The sequence below is a fragment of the Hippichthys cyanospilos genome, chromosome 19, assembly GCF_059441005.1.
Source record: "Hippichthys cyanospilos isolate Australia breed blue-spotted pipefish chromosome 19, RoL_Hcya_1.0, whole genome shotgun sequence".
Classification (NCBI taxonomy): Eukaryota; Metazoa; Chordata; class Actinopteri; order Syngnathiformes; family Syngnathidae; genus Hippichthys; species Hippichthys cyanospilos.
This window is the reverse complement of record NC_142387.1, coordinates 10082661-10107660: the sequence shown is the minus strand read 5'-3', so window position 1 is coordinate 10107660 and position 25000 is coordinate 10082661. Positions and strand designations below refer to the sequence as shown.

General features: G+C 39.4%; 1 protein-coding gene across 1 annotated transcript in view; it reads left to right on the top strand.

Annotated features, from left to right (window-relative positions):
- ptprn2 (protein tyrosine phosphatase receptor type N2) overlaps nucleotides 1-25000 on the top strand; it is a 130647-nt gene that overhangs the window by 98418 nt on the left and 7229 nt on the right. The window contains exons 13-19 of the mRNA XM_088441977.1: nucleotides 2271-2477; nucleotides 9820-9967; nucleotides 11580-11653; nucleotides 15639-15716; nucleotides 19329-19448; nucleotides 20540-20706; nucleotides 24017-24070. Of these exons, the coding sequence (XP_088298103.1) occupies nucleotides 2271-2477; nucleotides 9820-9967; nucleotides 11580-11653; nucleotides 15639-15716; nucleotides 19329-19448; nucleotides 20540-20706; nucleotides 24017-24070 (848 nt within the window). The remainder of the gene's footprint in view (nucleotides 1-2270; nucleotides 2478-9819; nucleotides 9968-11579; nucleotides 11654-15638; nucleotides 15717-19328; nucleotides 19449-20539; nucleotides 20707-24016; nucleotides 24071-25000) is intronic.

The window sequence follows — 25000 nt, the reverse complement described above, 5'->3', positions numbered from 1 at the left end:
AAATGAATTCTAAAGGAAGTGTCTGGCCCAAACGCTACACGATGCTTTTTAAAGATTGCCTTGACTTGAGCAGATAAGAAATGAGACGTAGTGTCAGACATAGAAGAAGATCGAATAAGCCTTTATGACCGGCGCAATGGGGAAATGAAGTTTTCTTTAACATTGTGCAGACTAAAGGCACACGAGAATAATATCAAAGAAAAACGTACCGTGCATGCCCACCTTTATTTGGAGCGAGAGCAAGCGGAACGCGAGCAGCAGTTTAATTAGCGACTTGGCAAATACACTTGAATAATCAATACTGAATGTAAACAAACGTAATCTGCAGCATTAGGTGTAAGCAACTGTACATGGGTCGATAAAGTATATAGTTAACATGTATGCGGCATACAATGTGTTAAGACTGAGAAGCAGCGGCAATTTCACGTGAATATTTGATATGCGGATATGAATGTGACCAAATGTCATGTGAATTGTTTGCAGCATAGTGGCTATTTACATGCATACATTATGTATAAAAATCCTTGCTTTTAAATATCAATCCTCAGATCGCAGAATCTGCCAGCACAAATCCACCAAAATTTTGTGACACCACTTGTGTCATGACTTACATTTACCTGGTCTAATTTCTTGTCTGCTTTCTGTCACCAAATTGCCAGGTGTGTGTGTGGTACATGTATATATTATTATACCAATAAAAATGAAAATATATGATTATAAAACAGTTATAAAAATTATAATGTTGTTATAAAGATAAAGCTTAGGTTTTGACCCTAGAAAATAGTTTTTATTTTATATAAAGTGATTAAAAAAACTGAACAATTTAGCTTTGCGTATAGTGGAGAGTCACTGGCACAATGACAGACACATGCAGACTTTTATATAGTTTTTATTTATTATTTTTTTTTAAGTTGCTTGATGGCCCATTTGCCATTGAGCAGAACTAAGATGGTAACTGAAAACCTCTGAGAATCGTTTCTAAGGAAGGACTACAATAAAAGAGTCAGATTTGGTAGGTTTGTTCAACAGGAAAAAAAATCATATTAAAACAGCAAACAAAGCGATCACAATAGTCTTTGAAACAAAAAATAATTTATTTGATCACTTTTCGTTAATTCCCCAGATTTTACTCTTACAAGCTTTGTAGGCAATAGTTGAAAAATGCAACTAATCGTGATTAACTTTAGAAAATGTTGATTTGCATTAGTAAAAAAAAAAAAATGTATTCCCTTGATAGCACTCATGTTTTGAATGGTAAACAAAAACAGAAAATAAAATGTACCATTTTAATCATTAGACAATGGCCTGTCTTTACATTTTGACTGCACAGAGGTGCAATTTTAAAAAAGCTGAGTCACTTGAAAAGTTATAATCTTGATAAAAGTAGAGAGAAGCACTTTTTGCTGGCAAACTGGAGATATCCATCAGAATATAATGCATGAATGCATCCCAGTCCCGGATGGTTATTTGAATGATGGATGAGCTCCGCTGCTTTGTTTTGGGGAAAGGTTCCTTCATCCATCTTTTAAACATTTGATTTCTGTGACGAGTGCGTGGCGTGGCATATTGTTTAGGTTTGTTTTGTTTTTAAATTACACAATCTTGTGCCATGTGTCTTTCGGTTGGAATACCATAAAAGAGGCGTTTATTAGTCTTGCAATTGGGCAATTCCACTTTTACGGCTGCAAAGGGGACAGTTGGCGGTGCTGTGGTTAGTCATTAAAAGATGTTTATCTAAATCAGTGGTTCTTAAATGGAGGTGCATGAGATTTTAACGGGACCGGAAGAATATATTTTTCTTTTCAAATTAAGAGCAGATTAATTGGAACATGAAGTAATTTATTGCTAAATTGAGTAGTTGGGATTTAGCGTATTTTTCGCCCAATAAGGCGAACTGGATTATCAGGCATACCTTCAATAAATGGAATTCTTAAAAACTGTTTTCATAAGGCGCATAGAATAGAAGCTCCAGTAGTGGCCGGGGTTGTCTTATGCACCCACTAGATGGAGCTGCACTAAAGGGGATGTCAACAAATCAGATAAGTCAGTAAAACTACTAACTCATTCAGTGCCATGGATGAGAATTCTCATCTTTTAAAATAGTAATATCAGTAATGAATCATAAAAATCTCGTTTTTTTATGGAAAGGAGCTGACACCCTTGACCAATGCCTACCTAATATACGAAAACCCGTGGTTTTTGTGCCTTGTCCCCATATAAACCGCTTAAAAATTGGAGCATGTATAACATATAAAAATGTCTTGTTCTAGGAGCTGTGTCGGCAGCGTATGGCCATCCGGGCGTCGGAGCGCGTCGAGCGCCCGGAAACGCTGCGCCACTCGCGCCTCAACAGCGTTTCATCCCAGTTCAGCGATGGTCCCGGCGCCGGCAGTCCGTCCACGCGCAGCAGCACCTCCTCCTGGTGCGAGGAGCCCGTGCCGTCCAACATGGACATCTCCACTGGTCACATGATTCTGGTGAGCAATGACAGCTTCCTTTTTAAAGCCATTGGGGCAAAATGGCACGTGACAGCTTCAACATAAGATAGTGTGATCTCATTCATTCTTATTTTCATGACAAAGTAAAAAAAAAAAAAAAACATCATAACATATAAAACATATAAGGTTCCTGTCACTTGGGTTTTTGCATTACGTATTGAGTGCGTTTCAGTGAGGGTTTTTGGCATGTGCAATATGTGCGGCTGCACAGAGTAGCACCTCCGCTCAAAAAGAAAAAAGCCACTGTAAAACATTAGAATTTTACTTGGGAACTTGGGAACTACTCCTGAAGTGGTATCACTGGGTGTATTTTATGCAATTTAGAAGATGGATTGGATAATATACAATGCTTTGCAAATGAGTCACCATAACATAGTTTGGCACTAAATTGCCCCATCTTCCAATTCATTTGTTCTTAATTTGAAAAATGGATTAAATCAACAACTGCTGGTTTAAAACCCATTCACTACCAATTCTTTTTTTTTTCCCAGAAAAAAAGTCATAAATTACTTATTTATGAGTCTAGGATACTTGGGAAATGAGTTTAAAAAAAATTCCCACTTGCATTTCCACCAAGAAATACCACTGGGGCTATATATCCCATAGACTACGATACTTGTACAAAAAACGTTCCAGCGAAGTGACAATGATCACAAAATGCCTACAATGCATAGTAATGAGTGTAATCTATAATAACACATATAAAGCACATATTATCAATATATCTCGAGTACTAGATCATTAACGTAACCTACCTTGTTGACAGTGGGCCTAGCACTGACTTTTTGTGTATGGAAAAGATGCTAAATATCCCTAGAATCTGTAAATAGGTGTGTAATGAACTGCGGGGATGCCATTTTATCTTATTGTTCCGATTTCTATACCCACTGCCATTTTTCTGCAGGACGCATTGTCCAAACGGGTGTGAAAGGGTTAAGCAATTTTCTGATTTTGTGCTAATAAATATACAATTGAAAGGTCATTGTTCTCAAGGAAGTAAGGAAGTTACATTTATTTCTCCGAAATCTTTCATAATATCATGCCGCTTTTTATCTCTGCGACTTTTTTTTTTTAACCCACTTTCGGCGCTCCGCTGTTTGATTTTGTCTTTTTATCATGCTCGTTGCTGCAGCCCCATTTTTTTTTTTTCTGCCTGAAATATCATTTCCCCCTATGCGATTGTCATTGGGGCGTTGGTAATAATTGCTTTTTTTTTGTTGTTGTTTTTGTTGGAAAAAGCCTTCCCTTCCACACATGCACGCAATGGATTGTTTTAATTTTGCAGCACGTCATTCATTTGAGACAAGCTTGATAAAGAGACGGATAGATGCCTGGCAGTGTTTCCATTAATGGCGGGCGCATTCATCACACGCCACGTCTGCCTATTATATGGGGGGGAGGCTGTAATGAATGAGAGGGAATGTGAGTAATGCCTTGCACTGCTGCTAATAGATGGCTTTTTCTTACACTCGTCAAGGCTTGTTTGTGCCGAGCCCCCCTTTCAACGCGGGGACAATAGCGCAGCGCTTGCAACAAAAAGCTGCCCTGCGAATCATTTCCAGGAAGTGGCCTGATATTATTATTAGCCTTAGCTTGTCTACAGCGGCGTGAGGGATCTTGTCTTTACAAGTTCAAATTAGAAATTGGATAAAAGGATGAAAATACGTCACGTGTTGACATAACATCAACAGGGAAAGAAACCGATATAGTTTAGTCTGCTGTAAAACGATATACAGTGTTCCGTTTTTCGCGGATAAAAACCATGGCGAAAAGTGAAGTCTACAAGTGAAAAGTATTTATACTTTACATATTTGAGGAAAAGATTACTGCAGTAAACATATTTACTTAAATCTTAAATGATTAAACCTTATACTGTAACTGTACCGTTATCCCTTCCCATGTATTAATGGCCCTCAGACGTTGAACTAGAGTGGAGTCTGTAGCTGACCAAACATGATAAGAAGCAGAGTTTACACCTGAACTTCAAATCGCTCGTAACATCTTCCCAACAGTCCATTTCGTCCTCACTTCTGACGCACTTTTTCATTCGCGTATGAGATTGAGGCTCAAGAACTGCAAGGCTGGCCAGACACTCAATAACCAGTCAAGCACTCCTACAAGACGCGTGATTGGCTCCCAGCATGCCGTCGACCAATGAGGGGAGGAGTTGTAATCGGCCCCATAAATTAAAGATATTTTATTATGACTACTGTTTCGAATTATGTTCCTGCTTATATTTTGAACTAGCAGTCAGCAACTAGATTGAAATGTCGGGCCCTGAGCCTAAATTTTATACCTTAAATTTCTTATGAAAATAAATCCTTTATGATGTATTTTTTTATTCAGGTAATTACTTACATATACATTTTTTTATTCTCACTGTCGATTAGGCTTCCAAAATTAATTTATGTCCTCATTAAGGAAAGTAATTATTTGTACTTGCATACATTTTATATCTTAGATTTTTATTATAGCTCTATAAAAAGCTTTTTGAGTATCTGTGGAAACACAAACACATCACCATGCATTTTTATGCTTTATGTATTTTTTAAAATTATTTTATGACGTACATTTCAATTTATTACATTTTAATTAAATGACCTTTGAATATATTGTACATTTTTTGTCATTGCATTTGACAAAGCATCTTTGAGTCAAAAACAACCTATAGGTAGCTTTTGATTGCTTATCGTTTTTATTTGCTTGTTTTAAATATCTCATATATATATATATATATATATATATATATATATATATATATATATATATATTAGGCACCTCTGAGTTTTGGAAAAGGTGGGTTGGGGGTTGGGGAGGGGGTTCTTAAAATTCCGCTGTCACCTCCCGTCAAACCATGTGTGTGATTGCCTTCTTATCACACATCTCGGGCCTATATTTGCCTCTCTCATCTCATCTCTCCGTCGCTCTCACGCTATTTGGAGCGGCGCGGCGTGCGGAGAAGGGTGATGAATACGCAGCGTTGCAAAGCTCACGCACTCACACTGAAAAAAGGAAAAAGGGGAAAGTCTTGTGTAACTTCAAAATTGGAATTGGAAGACTGCTTGCTGAGTCATCAGCTCCTTGTTTATTCGGAGCTGCTTTGACACACCCTCCTGCTGTTTTGCGTTTAGTCCCGGACCCAATTACCAAAAAGACTGGAAGCGTTTTACAATATTCTGTGCTATATTAATTGACACCGTTTATTCATTTACGGCATACCCAAGTAATTGACCCCACCCTAAAAGATGTGTAACTGCCTATTGGTACCACAAGATGGTGCCAAAGCAATTGTTTTACTATTAAACACGGATATGGCCTGATGAAATGAAGCTTCTTTTCCCTTCAGTTATACAAACTTTAAAATGAATTAGCATCCCTTAAAGCTGACAGTTTGGTGTGTTTATTTTTTGGTAACTGTAAACAAACTTTCAAACTTTTTTAAACTATTGTAGGAAAAACGCTTGTTTATGAATTCTATTTTTTATAGCCTATGTTGCGTGCCGGCAGGAGCTGGAGTTGGATATTCTCCTCGCTCATTCATTAGTCACTGTGACACCGTGCCAAAGCGCGCGCTCGGTTCAGGACCACGGACAGCACCTCATTGGCCGCATGAAAAATAAAAATACTTCCATCCTTGCCTGTAAACAGTTGGGCTCGCCAGTGGGATCCATGCATGTATTCATAATATTGCCCTTGGCTTTTTGAACAGCCGAGCGTTTATCTATTAACAAGGTTAAAGTATAATCATTTACAGGTTTCCATTATTGTTAGTGTGTTAATTTTTATTAGATTAAAAATTTGAAAAACGTTTCTGTAATTTCCAGTATGTTTAGTACAACTTTGATCTTTTTTTTTATAACCTGCAATAGATATGGTTATATATATATATATATATATATATATATATATATATATATATATATATATATATATATATGTTTTTTTGTTTTGTTTTTTTTTTGGTTTTTCCACTGGTCTGACTTAAAAGGAAGAAAAATTGTTCAAAAAATAGCAAAGTAAACCTGGCATAGAAAAAGTTGTGGTCATGAATGAAAATCTGAGGTATTGCAGCCGCAATAACAGAACCGCGATGTAGCAAGGGAATAAGTCAAAATTTAGAAGTTATTAAGCCTTGTATAATAAACTACTACTTCTCAAAGGAGTGTTTGACTAGCCTGTTCAATTAGATATTTTTAAAATGAGTCCCAAAACTTTCATTTTTGACAATCCCTCCATTATTATTTTTTATTATGGTATTAAAAAAGTAAGATGTAATAAAGAAAAAATGAAAACAAAGTAAAGGTTAGAAGAATAAATAATAGAATCAATAATATACAAGAGTAAATAGAATAGAAAAGAAATCTTTGTGAAACAACTAAATTAATTTAAATCTTGTGGCATAATGTTACAAATTATGGAAATTCCTTTATATTTTATGATATCAATAAGGAATAAATAGGAAAAAACTCTAGGGAGCTGAAATTTCCAGTAGATGATTAAAATATGTAATATTCCAAAATGCAATGATTCCGACATTTCTATGTGATTGCAGTTGGATGTGCAAGATTTTGTGTACAAAAATGATCATTGTCCAAATTTTGGACCCTATAAAACCATTATAATCACAATTTTTGAGATGCATTTTAATAGGATTTGTGACAATAATTTTCCTGCGTCACAAACAGAAAATTCTTTGTTGACTTGTGTTTCACCTCAAGACAGTAGGTGGCGGTAGGGACCAATTAATGGCTATGCCTTCACCATATACAAAGGCAGACCGTAATATTTTTCAAATTTTTGTGGGCGTTAAAAATTTTAACCAACATACGTATGGATAGAACTGATGTCAATGAAGAAAAACATTCATAACTAACTTTAAATATTACAACTTTAAAAGCATTTATGAAATTAGGGGGGAAATACAATGTGTCTAGTTTGCGAAGTCTGTGTAGAAAAAAACCTCACAGGACTCTTTCATGACATCATCCCCCGCTTTTCACTTTACAGACTGTTGTAGGTCGCTGTTAGTTTTAATTTGACAGTAAGGCGCTACCTGTTGTTCGCCGTCCGCCTTCATCCCAATTTCAAGCGGCGTCCTCGGCCGCAGAGCGGACCGCTTACGGGATTAGCATTGTTTCCCTGACATCCGGGCCTCCCCCGTCTCCAGTCCCTGATTGGCACACGTAATCCTTCCCCGGTTTGCTAAACCTTCACTAGCCCGTCTGCGGAATAAGCCGCGCTCCGCCGCTTCTTGCCGGGAGCCCGCCGACTTGATAAGGCCCTGCTGGCTGTGTGCTGTTCAGGAAAAAAAATCTGAATGTAGAAGGCAATCAATTCTGGATGTCATTTGAATTCGATGCGATGCACTTGGGAATGCTGGAGAGAGAGAAGACAACATGGCGGGTGACAGGCAGTGATGGAAAAAGGACTCACATTTTCAACTCATGTAAAATTCCTTTAGGGCTCGGGTCGTCAATATTCAGATAGGAGAAAGTAATAGATTTAGGATTTAAAATATACATCAATAATCATGCCGAAAATGATTTTAATGCTGCTGCTTTTTGTTGGCATAAAATGCGGGATGATAGAGGGTTGAGAACACTTTGTATTGTCTCCTCTTGCAAATGAACACAAACAACAACATGAGCACCACCTAATGGCAGAAAGTGTAATTACACCCAACATAAAGAACAAAAGTGAGTCATAACTTTGAAATTAATGGCACCACAAACCCAGAACATCCACGATGGAGTTGGAGAAAACAAAAAATAACCTCAAGTGGTCGAGAACCTGGTGTAACCATTGTGAAATATTTTTTCAGCCAAGTACCACAAACCAATGCAAAAGTATTTTTTTTATACATTAAAGATAAACATTTTATTTGTGCTGTGCCATCCATATCTGATTGATAAAACTTTGGAACTACATTAGTAGTGGTATTTCTTGGTGTATTTTATACAGCATTTCCGGGAAACAAATCACCTAACATTATCATTTATTTAACAAGCAAAGAAATTGTGTCACTGATGGCAGTGTTCATCCATATAATATTCAGCAAAATAAATGCGTACAATATTTTGCAAAGGAGTCACTATAACACAATGTAGCAATAAGTTGCTTCTTGTTCCACTTAATTTGCCCTTAATTTGAAGAAAACGCTCCATCCCTGTCACGGCATTGAATTGTATTTGAAGAAATCCTTTTAAAATTTTAGGTACTGGAAGGCTTAAAAACAACACTCTAGTTCTTCTTACCCAACAAAAAGCATTCAAAAAACCAACACACAAGCAAGCGCTTTTCTTCAGCACATGCAAATACTGGGAAAATATAGATTATTTTTCCCCGTGAAATGAAAAGCTCCCGGCAACAGCAGAGAACAATTAGATTTTAGGAGCCTGTCATTAAAGGTGGAGATGGAACACACTACGCTGTCTCATTATGTCCTTGCATTAATCATGAGCGCTTGATTTTAGGACCTCGTGGCACTTTGGCTTGCGTATCGAACAATAATCTTTGATTCCCGTGATTAGTTCCATTTGTAAGCGTCTTAAGGACTCTCCTAATATCCTGTTGAAGACGTGAATTCATTAGCCATCAAAGGGTAATTACCCATTGTGAGCTGGACAGGCCTATTTGTGATTATCATCTCTGCGCCATTTGTGTTTTTTACTCGCCATAGATGTACGTTTGCCGTTTGACGGACAGCGCAGGCCGTAACAATGAAGCTGCTCAGCCTACCTACGCCGCCGTTAATATGGGATAAACCCGCAGCGCGCGTGGGTATCACTTTCATTGTATTAGCCAGCTGATCCCTGACATCAGTTTATGAGTCTGTAATCTTCCGTCGCTCACAATAGCAGACTAAACCATTTAACTCCCACCGGGAGGGGCGCCATGATACAGGACAGAAATGGAGGGAAAATATAGAGCCCGTTGGAAAAAAAAAAGGCTCGCCTTGCCAGCGACATAATCTAAGCTCCCTCAGAGTCGCCCCGATTTGGAGGAATACACTCACAAACACACACGCAGCAACCCCCTTTCCTTTTGCCGTCTTTGTCTCTCGAGCGAATTCAATTTTGTCCTCTGCGAGCGACGGCTTAAACGCGGACAATCTTATCAGTGGCAGTGCAAGCAGTAAAGGGCGACACCGAAACACCCCTCAAGTCTTTCCACAGCCGGCAAACCTCTCAGGAGTCTTAATTGTGTTCTCCGCCCTCCCTCAAACTCAAAAACGTTACCCCCCCCCCCCCGACGCCGTCTAACGCCAGTCGGCGCACCTTTCCAAATCGTGGCGTGAAACCGAGTTGTGGTTTTCCCCCAGTCGTACATGGAGGACCACTTGAAGAACAAGAACCGTCTGGAGCGAGAGTGGGAGGCTCTGTGCTCATACCAGGCAGAACCCGGAACCTGCAGCGTGGCCCAGAGCGAGCAGAGCACCAGGAAGAACCGCTCAGATGCCGTGCTAGCATGTAAGTGCTAATTGTTTTGGACCCAACGTACGAAAAACCTCATTAAATCATCTCTGATGGAGAAATGCACACCCCTGGTAGTCTGTAACAATAGTCAGACGACTGGGATCAATCATAGTTTTTGTCAAGCACAATACTGGCGTAGTCTGTACCATTAACACCAAGGATGTTCAAACTCAGTACTTGAGGGTCAGTATCCTGCAATTTAGGTACAGTGCCCAGGTAGTCAGAAGTAGTACTCAGGTTTCTAAACTCCAAGAAATGGTTAGGGTTAGGGTTCGTAGTCAGTAATGATACCCAAGTAGTCAGGAATAATAGTCAGTCAGTAACAATACTCAAACAGTGCGAATCATTATCCAGAGAGTCAGAAACAATACTCAGGTCGTCAGGCAATGTCTATGTAGACAGGAACAATACTCTGGTTTTCAGAAATCCCAATTATACAGGAACAAGAACCATCTGTGGGGTAGTGAGCAGTAATACCCACCTAATTAGGAATAATACTCAGGTAGTCTATAACAATCCTCAAGTAATCCGGATGACTATCCAAGCAGTCTGGAACAATACACGGCTAGTCAGACAATGCCTGTGTACGCAGGAACAGTAGTCTTGCTTTCAGAAATCCAATTATCCAGGAACAATGCTCTGATGGTCAAAAACCATCTGTAGATAGTCATGAATACTGGGGTAGTAAAATACTCTCTAACAATACTCAAGTAATCTGGATCATTCTTCAAGTAGTCTGGAACAATACAATGTCTGTGTACGCAGGAACCGTATTCTTGCTTTCAGAAATCCAATTAGCGGGGAACAACACTCAGATCATCAAGAACCCTCTATAGAAAGTCATGAACAATACTGGGGTAGTCTTAAGAGATATCTTAAAGCAAGACACGAGTAGCCAATAACAATTTATAGTGTTTAGGTGTCCGGAATAGTACCCATATAGTCAGAAAGCATTTCAAGATTCAAGAGCTTTATTGTCATATGCACAGTAAATACCACACAATGAAATTCGTTTTCTGTTCACTTCCCTGAGCAGACTACATTCCACAAGCGAGCAAATAATAAAGTAGGCAATAAAACAAAACAAAAATTAATAGTAATAATCGTCCTTGTGGAGGAAGAGAAAATCAAATCTTAAATCTCCGCTACGCACATATTTGCCTAATCCCTACCCGACTACCAACGGTAGTATATTGTCTTCCGTTTTCCCAAACGTTCACGTTCCGACACTCCATTTGGGGAATAAATGACGCCAAGTAGCAGTTGGCTTGTTTTTTGACTAACTGTCAATCAACGGTGACACAAACACCCACTCTTGAGTGCGGATAACACTCAAACGTCTGAGATTAGAAGCTTGGCTGTCAGTCAAGGCGACGTGTTAAACAGGAACGGCGAGCGCTCGATTTTGACGGAGATATAAAGGACTTGAGGGACCTTCTCTTATTGCAGGTGAAGAAATTCCGGACTTACGCCTGATGAAAGAGTGATGAAAGCGCTCTTCTCCCCACGCAGCCGCGCCGGCTTTCATTTATCCAGCGCGCCACTCGGTATTCGCGGTTCGCGGGGAGGGGTAAATACGCTAATGAATTATGCATCTTTGTTACAGATGATCATTCCAGGATCACCTTGAAAGCTGAGAATAACCACAGCGGCTCCGATTACATCAATGCCAGTCCAATCGTGAGTATTGTTTAGTCACTCTTGTTTTTTGGCTCGGATCCGCCGTTTCTGTTTGGCTTCTCATCGATCTGACCGTATTGATCTTTCCTTTTTTGCCAAACTTGCTTCTCCGAGCTCGGATCCGTCGTTGCTTTGAGATAAAGTTTTTTTTTTGTTGTTTTTTCAACGCGAACAAAACAAACTAACAAAAGATATGCAGCTTTCGTTACAAACAAATGCATCTACAGATATATCCAAAAGTATGCCGTGGAGGGCGAAGGCTATTTTTTTTTTTTTTCTTTTAAGTACTCCCACTACCACCACCACATGTTGTCAGTAGTGATTTCCCCAGAGGCCGGCGCAAAGGGACTCTATCAAAAGCAACAGGAAGCTATGCATTTCAAATACAGTATGGGGATTTTTCCGAGCAGATAGACGAGGGAGCCGCGCCGAAAGCTTAATACGCCCCTCAAACAAACAATCCGCGCTTTTACGTGCCCCATTTTCTCTGATGATCGCTTTTTTCAAGGTTGCGCGCAACAGCCAATAACGTATCGGGGGTGAAACGACCGAGGGGTTGCGAGTGGGCGAGGACGTGGCAGGACACGGGAGGGGTGGGCGGATGAAAGGAGGGTAATTACAGCACAATAGGGACCCCCGGCTGTGTCGAGCTAAACTGATAATTATGTCTGTCAATGTGGCCGCTTCCTCTTCATTAGCTCCGAGGCGGCGGCGTTCGACCAAAAATAATGGGGCTCGTGTCTTTCCCGGGGAGTTCTTGGAAGCCAACTTGGAGGTCTACGGCTTCACTCGTGAACTTCACAACACCCGAATAGTTTGGAGTAATTGCTCAGGTAGTGGTCGGGAACAATGCGCGGGTCTAATCTGACGACGTGGCTCGGCGGTAGAGTGGTCGTCTCCCAGCCGAGAGGCTTTGGGTTCGATCCGCCGAGCGTCGTGTCCGTGAGCAGGGCGCCGAACCGCTGGTAAATGACTAGTTAGTGGAAAGCACTTTGAGTACCAAAGGTAGAAAAGTGCTAAATAAGTCAAATTCCATTTAGGTTTCGAACATATGCAATTGGTTAGGAGCAATTCAACAACCGTCGGTTTTAGTCAGGGTCAATACTCAGGTAGTTTAATTACTACCCTTTAGTATAGTCTAGTATAGTTTAGTAAATCTCAAATGGGGTATGAGTACCCCAGTTTTCAGCAAATCTAATTGAATGGTATTGCAAGGAAATTACAGGTTTCTTTTCAAATGAAGAGCAAATTAATTGGAACATGAAACAAGGTATTCCTTAATGTATTATCTCCTTTGCAAAACATAGTATACATTCACCTAAAGACTAATATGGATGCACATGTCGTTAATGGTGCGCTTTTCAAGCAGATGAGCTAGAAAACAGATGACACAATCTGTCTTCGGGAGTTGCAGAATAATATACACAACTATAAACTTAGTACCAAAGTTTAATCAATCAGACATGGATGGAATAGAGCTCGGTTTAACCCCTTTGCGGTATTGTTTCCAGTCGTTTGATCATTACATCATAGGCATTTCACATCAAATGGAAAGCCACTAGGAAGCTGAAATCTCACCCAGGTGGTGACAGCATGTCAAAGTTTAAGTGTGCCATACCTTGGCTAAAATACTGCCATAATGAAGTGGGAGAAAAGACAAGAAAATGGTCAAAATACCACACAAAAGCCAAAGTAGTTGAAGGGCAAAATTCAATACTTTACACAAAAAAATAATAATAAAATAAAAACAATTCAACATTATTATACATTACATTACTGATCAAGCTGACCTGATTTATTTACCCAGACAGTCCGAGGGAGTACAAACTATACTGGGAAAGTCAGCACTGAAGCTTCATGAAGCACTTGTGATGATTCCTAACCCCCTCTAGATGGCACTGTGGGATTTAAAGATGCAGTAGAAATGTCATGTATTTCCATTGCTTTAGCCATTATCTTTCAACCAAGAGCACCACCTAGAGGACTCTAAAAATTTGCTTCGTGAAGCTTCATTTTCCTGTCAGAAACAATACAGGAGTAGTCGGGAACCATGCAGGGGTACTCGGAAACAATACCGTCAAGAACAATACTCGATAATCCGGAACTGTCACTGGCGGCGCGTGAGCCACCTTTGCCATACAAACGCAGACTCAAGACGCGAGGCTAAAGGCGCGGAAGACATTTTGTTTGAGCCTTTTTACCTCCAAAGCAAAAGAGAAGGACTTGCACCGCCCGCGCCGTCACAATGGCCTCGTAACCACGGCGGAGAGGACGGCCCGAACGCAGGGCCGCTCTTTCATGTTTGCGTTTTAGTATTCAAGCGGCGGCGGCGGCGGCAGCGCGCCTGTGTCCTTGAGATTGGCGAAACGAAGCGGCGGCGCTAGCGTTCGCCTTTCATTTCGGCGGGGGGAGGCCCCCCCCCCAATTCTTCCTCTAGCAAAAAGCATGTGAGGAATCTTAACCAGGAAGCATGAAAAAAAAATGTTTTGCTGAAGAAGTACAACAGTGTTCCAGTGATCTCCTTCTTGCATGCGTGTGATGTTCAAGGAGCTGTACGCCATTGGAAAAATAAGAATTTTTTTTTTTTTTGTTCTTTTCAACTTAAAGATAATTGTCGCCGAACACAGAATTAGGTACAGCTGCCTTTATGCAGATAAGACTTTATTGATCGCTCACAGCGGTAATTGGACGTGTTGTAGCAGTCTAATGGGCAATGCGAAGCTTTCAAAATAAAACCAAAATAAAATACTGTTAAATGATAAAAAAGCAATCGAATCAAAATGATGAAATGTGATTTTCTTTTTAAACATTGGATGTTTGTTGAACATAGGAACTACATTTATAAAAGAAAGATTTTGGCCAGTCTGCCAGGTAGTTTCATCATTAACTCATTCAATCCCAAAGACGTATTTTTACGTTTTTGTTTTTTTTGAACAGTCCAGACATTAAAGACCAGCCTTTTTTTTTTTAAGTTTCGCTAAAGTAGTATCTAAAACGGTACCGATCAACCATCAAATAATTACTTTAGTAATTTATTAGTTTTAATTAGCGTAATCTATTACTTTTGAGTACCAGAAATAATTGTTACTTTCAGTACCTAAGTAGTTGATTGCTTTTGTACTTAATTACCCAAAGTAATCAATGACCTACTACCGACCATTTTTAGATCCTCCTTTACTAAAATATTTTTAATAATTGGTGGGAAAACATAGGGATTGAATGTCTGCTCTCTTTAAAAAAAAAAAAAAAAAACATCTTTGGGATTGAATGAGTTAATGAGAATCCTCATCTGTACAGACATTTACAAAATAGTCACGAGAACACAATTTAGCAATATGTCACTTCATGTTCCATTTAATTTGCTCTTAGTTTGAAAGTTGAAAGAAATATGTTCTGTTCCTGTCCCAGCATTAAAGGTCATTCATTTGGGAATATTTAATGATATCTGCAGAAAGCCTGTTAAAATGTCACGTACCCCCTGAATAGCCTTCATTTACCCCATTTGAGAACCATTATTCTTTTATTTGTATTTAACTTTAAATTTGTATGTAATTAGTAAGGTCTGTTTGATTTAGACTTTTGGTAGTTTTTTGGGTTTTTTTTGCCGTATTTTAAGTGGTAACTTGGCGCAAAAGCATTTTCGAGCCACACGCGCTTCGCGAGTACATCGTGACATCATCACGTACCGTCATTTCGCGTCGCTTAGCAACAAATGGCGGCGCTTTGACAAACTTTGCATTGAAAATGACTTGGCAACGCTGCGTGAGCACTTCAAGGACTTTGAGACTTCCACACAGCAATTACTTCAGCGCTTGGTCCACAAAGCAGGTGACGCGTTCCAACATAAATCCCGTCGGCGGGCGGGCGGGAGGGAGGCGCCGAAGGCCCGGGCAAACGTAAAGGGAGGACGCCACAGTCCCGCTCCAGATGGAGGATTTAAGCCGCCGTCCAAACGCCGCGTGACGCTGCCTTTTCTCCCTCCCAGATGGACCACGACCCTCGGAACCCCACTTACATCGCCTCGCAGGGCCCGCTTCCCTCCACCGTGGCCGACTTCTGGCAGGTAAGTCTCCTTCGCAGCCGTCGCTCAAACTCAGTTGTTTCTTTGGCCGCGAGCTTTCGGAATAATCACGGCGGGGACGCGCGCAGTGGGGAGGGAGAAAAACATCTGGGTTAGGCGTTCTTTGCTTTGTGATGGGAGCTCTCGGCGGGAGATCCGCGAGCCCCACTTTGCGCCTCTCGTGTATTATTCCTGCTAAAAATATTTACCCAACTATATTTTTAACAAGTGCCGCGCTTTAAACAATGCTTAATACTTTTCTCAAACTGCACACTTTCTCAAACAGTAGGAGTCCCGCCGTGGCCCAATTTCTATTTAGAATAAACAAAAGCCTCTTTTTTCGATTTAGAAAGAAACGTCAGATGTTGAATGATCGTTTTGTAGAAAGTATTGTACCTGACCTGTGATTTGACTACCGGATAGTTGAACTCCCCTTGCTAACCAGAACACCTTAGAACACCAGAACCGGAACACCTTCCTCTTAACTCTTTCAGTGCCATGGACGAGAATTCTCGCCTTTTAAAATAGTAATAACAATAATAAATGATCAAATCTTGTCAATACGTTTTTTTGACCAATGCTTACCTAATATAAGACAATTGAGCACTGTAGTGATAACTGTGACCATTGGATGGCAGTGTTTCCACACGTACAACACAGCTGTTACCTACATGCGATTCTAACTGAAGAATGGAAGTCAATCTTTCATATAATAGCACTCATATTTACATAGAATAGCACACAATATTCTGTCAGCCTTGAAATATGAGTGAAAATGCTAAAAATATACTGTCCTTTAGAAGTTTGCCAATGGGATTAATTTGATTGCAAAGTTTACATTAGGGACCCAGATGAACATCAACGCTGAGGGGTTAAAAAAGTTTGCAAAACAGCCCCTTGAATAATCAAATGTGTGTGCTTGTTCCCTGCATAATATTCCAACAAATCTTACATTATAATTTGACCTCGTTTTTAACCACAAATGAATGTGATACACAAAAAAACTATTGAAACCAACCGATTATTTTATTATTGTTAGAATGAAGCTAAGCGGACAAAGCGCAAGGCTATCAAGTTGTTGTAAATACACAAAGGTTCTATCTCTGTTTTCTTTGTGCAAGTCTTGTCACAAATTTCAACTATTGGTACTGAGTGTCGTTTTTGAGATTTGTGTCCACTGTTGTGTATCACGAGGATAAACTAAATGTCCCCAAAAATCACAACAGTACTCATATATTATTTATCCTCTGCATAGCATGACTAATATTAGTGCCGCACTGATGATACGAGAGAGGCTTGAGATGTCTCTGAAGAACTGCTGTAAATCTTATTTGAGATTATCGGCAGGACACGCCCTGCAGCAATATGATTGGCTGCTGCAGCCAAGCTAGATAAACATTGGGATTCATATTAATGCCTCATTGAACGCAATACAGAATCCATCTGTATGTGTTATGCTGCCCCCCGATGGCCAGGACTTGGTGCAACACACCGGATGCAATGTGGGGGGAAAAAAAAAATGGCTGATGATTTGGGAGTCTCGCACTCAGAATAACAACGCTGATGTATTCCCCTTCATTTCCCAGCGCACCATTAATCACCCGGAGCTACAAGCCGTTGTTAAACACGGCCGGCCGCTGGCGTGGAGCTGCGCACTAAATGATGCATGCTGGCCAAACGGCGTCCCCGCGTGTTAATAAGACGCCCACGCTTGTAATTAGCGAGGCTATCGCGTGACGGGAGTGCGGAGCAGCCGGCATCGCGGCAAAGTTTTCTCAACTCGGGACTTCCTGGAAAAATGGCTTTTGCCGGTCGACAGCGGGCTCCCAGTTAATTAACGGCACAATCGCTCGCTAGCTTTTAACTGCTAAGTGCATGCTAATTGTGTGGGAAGCTTTTTCTACTTAAATGTGCTGAGAGCCACCAATGAAACGCTGATAATTGTTTCGAATTTGTTTGTCGACGTTGGTGCCAGGTGAATAGACGGGCGCCTGTCTATTATAAAGAGCGGGCGGCTCAGCCATTAACCTGACGATGCATCTTTTCCTTTTATGGAGAAAAAAGGGGGAACGTAGAAAATTGGATTTCGCTTTAGCAGGGGTGAACGAAAAAAGAAAAAAAACATTTCTGCGCATTATTTATTGGGGGAGGGGTTAGTTCACCAAATTGATTAAATTTACAGGAATTTGCCATTGGCTCCCTTAAATTAGACTAGTGCTTCTCAATGATATTTTGCAAAACCCCCACCCAACAAAGAAAACATTTTGCGCCCCCTCCCACTTACCATGCTGACCATCAATAAGATTACTATCCATAAAAATTGTATAAGTATACCTAAAACTATCTTTTTTAACATTGACACAAGGAGAAAGTAATACAAAAAACTTTCGACAACTCTTAACTACTTCTTACACTATTTGTACTGGTTAAGGGTGTCAAACGGACGGCGTGCGGGCCATTCGTGGCCCGCAAATGGGTTTAATCGGGCCCGCAAGGTGATTTTGTAAAGTATAAAAATGAGATGAATTTTTTAATGAAAGAAAACCCTGACATCTTTTATTATTCTTAGTAAAGTTAATGTTTTATGATTAACAGTGATTTTTACTATTTTGGACTAATAAAAAATACTAAGAAATTTGAAGTTGTTGTTTTAAAGTTATATAAATATATACTATGATTTTATTGGTCCGGCCCACTTTGGAATAGATTTTCCTTCATAAGACCCGCAAGCTAAAATGAGTTCTCAGCAGAAAAAAAAACAACTCTCACAATTACACTTCACATGGCAAAAAAAAAATAAATCCCTGGGGTCATTTGCCACGCCCCCCCCACCCTTCCTGCCCCCACTATTTGATAAACACTGCATTAGATTAAAAAAAAGTCTGTCTTGTAATATTAACATACAGTATTAATCAGGGCTGCTGATCTGCATTTGTCCATCAGATGGCGCCACTTTTTTTCCCATTCAAAACATGCAGCAAACCCTGAAACTGATTTCTGCAATGCGTTGCTAATAATTAGGAAAGTAGTGAATACATCTTTTGCCACAGAACTTCACATTCGCGTCTCAGACGAATTCAATTAGAAAGAAATCAAATGACCAGATTTTCAAAGAGTGACAAAAAACGCATTTGAAAAAATCAAACTCATTATTTTTGATAGACATCGACAAATGCGAATTAAAAGCCAGACAACTAACGAGCTTCCAATTATTTTTTTCAAAATGTGTTCATCAGATGCAGCGATGTTTTCCCATTTAAAGCATGTTTTCTGTAAGTGCCTCCCAAAAAAACTGATGAGTTTACACCTATTGTTTTGAAAATGGGAATCGTTCAAAAATTCTGTGTATGGAAATCATCTGTGCTCTACATATTTAATAGACGTACAGAAGTCTCATAAAATGTTGAGTTTTCCTCGCCGTTTGCTTCGATGGCCGCCGTGGGCTTGCGCGTCCCTCCCGAGCACGCGTTACACTTTGCTGCGCCGCTGACGTTTTATTCATGCCTCCTGGACCCGGATTAAAAAATCCATTTCATCCTCGCGCTCCGCCGCCCGTAATGCGGGATATTCCGCTGCGTGTCAGCCCTGAACGATTGCGTCTCCTGCGCTTCGCAGATGGTGTGGGAGAGCGGATGCGTGGTCATCGTCATGCTCACCCCCGTCTCGGAGAACGGCGTCAAGCAGTGTCACCAGTACTGGCCGGATGAGGGCTCTGACGTCTACCATTTTTATGAGGTACGGCATCTCGGGGGGGGACATAATAAAATAAAATAATAAAACAAACACGGAGAAAAACAAAAACCGCTAACAAAAAACACATATGCATGTATGTATGTATGTACAGTATGTATATATATATATATATATATATATATATATATATATATATATATATATATATACACACACACACACGTTTTTTTGTTTTTCTCCATGTTACACATAATTTACACACATAAAATAATAAAACAATATAATAGAAAACAAACACGGAGATAAACAAAAATAACACTAATACATACATACATAAACACACATATATATACATGTGTATGTATGTATGTGTATATGTGTATGTATGTATGTGTGTATGTGTATGTATGTATATGTATGTATGTATATATATATATGTATGTGTGTGTATGTGTATATATATATATATATATATATATATATATATATGTATATATATGTATACATATGTATATATATTAGTGCTTCTTTTGTTTTTCTCCATGTTACATATATATGTATATATTAGTGTTTTTTTTGTTTTTTTTCTCCATGTTTATATATATATATATATATATAATGTTCTAATCGAACAATTTTAATGTTTTGCACTGCAGTTTGAGAACGTCCACTCTGATTGATCACTTTTAATCTCGCAAGCCCCCTTGAGTACGCGCACCATAGTTTGAGAGTCCTCATTCAAATAGCTGGCAATTAATGTCAGGCGCCTTTTGAAGTGCGCATACCGCAACTCACAATTTGAAACTGCTTCCCAATCAATCGCTTTTAATCTCGCGCACCCCCACGGGTTGCTCACATAACACAGTCTTGACATTTCTGCTCTCTTTCTTCATTTTTTGATCCTGGGTGTGTGCACTTTGGAAATCTCAGTTGTAATCGATCACGATGACCAAAGCATTTGCTTCGCCGATATTTTTCGTTTAATTTTGCGCCCCTCTCTAGCTGGAACGGCGCACACCACATTTTAGGGATCAATTTGTCGATTTCCTTAAAGTTAACTAGACACCCTTAGAGACGCTCCACCGTTGGTTATCTTCAACTGGACGGAGTTAATGATGGCGGTGTGCATCCAGGTCAACCTGGTGTCCGAGCACATCTGGTGCGAGGACTTCCTGGTGCGGAGCTTCTACCTGAAGAACCTACACACCAACGAGACGCGCACAGTCACGCAGTTCCACTTCCTGTCCTGGATGGAGCGCGGCGTCCCCAACACGGCGCGAACCCTCTTGGACTTTCGCAGGTACGGCACAGCCTTGACCTATGACCTCTCTGCCGATCAGCTCCTTCACCCCCTCCCCACACACTTTCCTTTTGTTCCTCTGTTTGACGGATCTAACAGTTTCTCTTCTGTCCCTCAGGGTTATAATAGTTTGCGATTAGTCGTCGTTATTGTTATTGACGTTTCACTCAGTTTAAATCAGTTGACATTTTCACATTTTAGATGTATTTCCGAAAATGCTTTGTTATGGTTTGGTTTTAGTGTTTTTATACAGAAAATGACATGTTTGACCAGTGCAAAAAAAAAAAAAAAAAAAGTTACTAAGGATGAACAAAACAAGTTTTGATACCAAGTTACACTACAATTGACTACTCTCTTGGAGCAGTTTTACATTCATTCAGTTAAGTGGCATCAGTTCTATCCAATCAAATGTCGGTTCAATTTATTAGCACCCACAAAAAAATTAAAAGATGGCATGGTCTGTCTTTGTAGCCTGTGAATTGACAATGACACTTTAACTGCTCTCTACTGCCACCTACTGTCTTGCGGTTGAACACAAGTCAACAAAAAAAATTTGTTGTCAGTTTGACCGTTGCTCAACGCAATGTTGTAAAAATCGAAGGAAAATCAATGTAATCAATCTTCTGAAAATGCATCTCAAAAATTGTAATTAGAATGGTTTTATATGATCCAAAATTTGCACTATAGTAATATTTGTACAAAAAATCTTGCACATCCAGCTGCAATCACATAGAAATGTCAGAATCGTTGCATTTTGAAATTTTACGTTCTAATCGTCTGCTGGAAATTTTAGCATCCTAGTTTTTTTCCCCATTGATTCATAAAAAAAAAATAAAAAATCGGAGAAATTTCCTTAATTTGTAACATAATGTCACAGGGGTTAAAATGAATGAGAAAATTTTCGTATCAAAAATAAAATGGTCTCAGTAAATGGCTGAGTACTCGTTCTAGTATCGCCCTGAAAAAAGTGGTATTGGACATCCGTATTAAATGCTAAATGCGGTATTAAATCATAATTACTGCGTAATCAGAAAAACCAACAAACAATTCTCAAATGACTGAACTTTATTGACCAAGCCAAAAACAAAGTATATTGAGGCTCTATAAAAATGAGTTTTCTAAAGACGAAATGTAATTCCAGTGTGTTTTTGCTTATTGAATGAGTTAGCGTAGCCTATAATAACCTCGCTGTCCCCGCACCACCTCCTTTGCCCTCCCCCCTTCCCCTCCCCCTCCCCCTGCGATGCAGCACATTAACAGCCCCGCACTGCCTGGCTTGGCTTGGGAAGAAAACTCCTCATTCAAAGAGCCAATTAAAGCAGAGGCGTCTGACTTAAAAAAGGGGGGGGGGGGGCGGGGGGGTGCTCGGCGTTTGTTAGCGACGGGATAACCTCGCCCCGGCTCCTCCGGGAAACCGCGGAGGGACAACAAATGAGAATAGACGCATGTGATTTGGGGATGGAATAGCGTCCCCCTCCCCCGTGCTTGTTAATGCAAAGTGAGGGGACGGAGTCTTTTTTGCTGCTTGTCTCCCCTCCAATTAGCTTGATGTAGAAGAGTCCAGTGGGTTTTTGTTTTTTTCCTTGTTTTTCTTATTGAATATTTTATGCGCGCGTACTCGGCAGGGCGTCTATTTTGCTGAGTTTTCGGCCGTATTTTGCGGTTGCCAGTGTCATTTTTGTGATGTTGCAGCTAGTAATATGAGCCCAGTTGCATAGTCACAAAAGTGATCATTGGAAACTGTGTCTCCTCAGCCAGGCCTGTGCACAACCTGAGTCTTGCTCGCTTTCTCCTTGCTCTCTCAAACCCTCCCGCTCTCGCATGAGGAACTTCTCTGTGCCGCGCGCTCTTTCGCTCGGATCTAACATGTATGCCGTGGTTTACAAACATGGGAATTTTCCGTGATGTGTGCCGCACTTCGGGATATGCAAATACCTCGTTTGGAGTTTTTTTAATGCCTGGGATCTTGTAAGACGTGAAAATCCGCCCCTGGCATTGAATGAGTTGAGGAAAAGTGCACGCTGTTGTATTCTTATATGATGTTTTTCATTGATTTTGACAAGATTAATTTTGGTTTACTAGTCATGTATTTATTGCAAAACGGAATTTATTAAAGAATAAATAAATAAATGGGTACGCTACAATAAGAAGGGACCATTTAGTTGATTTTTCAGGGGGGGGGGGGGTGCATATCAAGAAGCAAGGTCAAAGACAACGTCAGATAGTTTTTCACTCTATTTTCTAGGAAAATCGCTGTTTATAAGAGTGAAATGCGGAATAAAATGGAATATTATGTTGCACACAGAATTATTTGCATTTGGGTTTTTCTCAAATTGGGGGTCCACGGAGCTTTGGAGTTAGAATAAAATTGTAGGAAAAAAAAAATAAGATTTTGACCTCAATTTCACCATTCTGTTGGCCCATGCGCAAATATGTTTACAGTAATGCACAAGTGTCAAACTCCAGTCCTTGAGGGCCGGTATCATGCATGTTTTTGAACATTTTTATCCCAAAACACTTTAATTCAAATTATTAGGATTATTTTTAAGCTCCTGCAGAGCCTGCAGAGAGTTTATTATTATATTGTTTTATTCAGGTGTGTTGGGCAAAGAAAATGAGAAAACATGTGGAATACCGGCCTTGAGGACTGGAATTCGACACTTATGTAGTAATTAATCTCCAATAAAGTCAGTCATATAGTTAAATAAAATAACAATGTCCTTTAATGTAAAGCTTTCTGAAAAGCACAAAAATCCTTTTCAGAAGGTAATTTATATCTATGAAATAATTTTCTTCTTTTTTTGGAGTCTTTGTTTACTTTAAATTTGGCAGTGAATGAGTTAACTTCCTCATTTTCTGCACAGTCCAAAATATTTTTGACGAATATGCCCGTCAATGGCAGTGAATGAATTAATTGAATTGTTTTATCAGGATGTAAGTTTGTTGTATATTAGTTTTTGAATGGCACAGGCGTTCTCGCTGTTTCCACGGCGACAGTCAAGGGACGTTAAAAAAGACCGTCCGGCCTCGGCGCTCATAATTGGCCGGCGTGGGTGTTGCGCAATCACAACATCCCGCCTGTCACAATAAGGCGCTCGGGAACGACGCCCCGTTCATTTAAGTGCCTCCTCTCCAGCTGAAGTGATTGATTGGCGGACGAGTGTGCGCGCGCCTGATTATTGCCGCGTTTATATCGCACCCCTTGAGTCGCGTTTAATTGGCGGTATTTATCTTTGTTTTCACAACATGATCCTGACCACAATAATGTGCCGCGTGTTTATTTTTGCTTTTGTTGTTTCTGTTATTTCAGAAAGGTTAACAAGTGCTACCGGGGTCGATCTTGCCCGATTATTGTTCACTGCAGGCAAGTATTCCGAGATGGTGATTGTGATTGGATGTCTGCTTGGAGGATTTTAGGATTGAACCATTGTGAAAAAAAATAATAATTGTGATTTTAGTGTTTCGTAATATTTCAAACGAAAGGCAGTTCAAATGCTTGTTAAATTACGAATGACCTTGCCTTGCATTCTTTGAAGCACTCACTTGGCAAAAATCGACCAAATCAATTGGGCATAAATAAGTAAGCATAAGTTATTAAGTCATAATTGGAATTACTACAATATTTCAAATAACTTTGGAATTTAATGAAAAAATCTGAGTGTAAAAATGTGGACTGGATTTCTTAAGCAGTAAATTTATATATATATATATATATATATATATATATATATATATATATATATATATATATATATATATATTAAAATGATTACATATATGTACACAGAGAAAATATACATATTAAAAGAACTATAAGCTATATAAAAATCTATATAAAATATACACTGTCTCGTTCTCTCTACCTGTGAATATATATATATATATATATATATATGTGTGTGTATAATAAAATGATTACATATATGTACACAGAGAAAATATACATATTAAAAGAACTATAAGCTATATAAAAATCTATATAAAAATATACACTGTCTCTCTCTCTCTCTCTCTCTCTCTCTCTCTCTCTCTCTCTCTCTCTCTCTCTCTCTCTATATATATATATATATATATATATATATATATATATATATATATATATATATATATATATATATATATATATATATACACACACACACTGAAAATAAAAACTACAAATATACATATATATCCAAAAAATAAAGCTTACTGGCAGTTAGTCAGAGTATTTTATGTGTTTATTAATATTGTCTTATTTACTTGCTTCCATTAACAGATAAATAATCTGTTGCAGTTGCTCAAATGTGGTCAT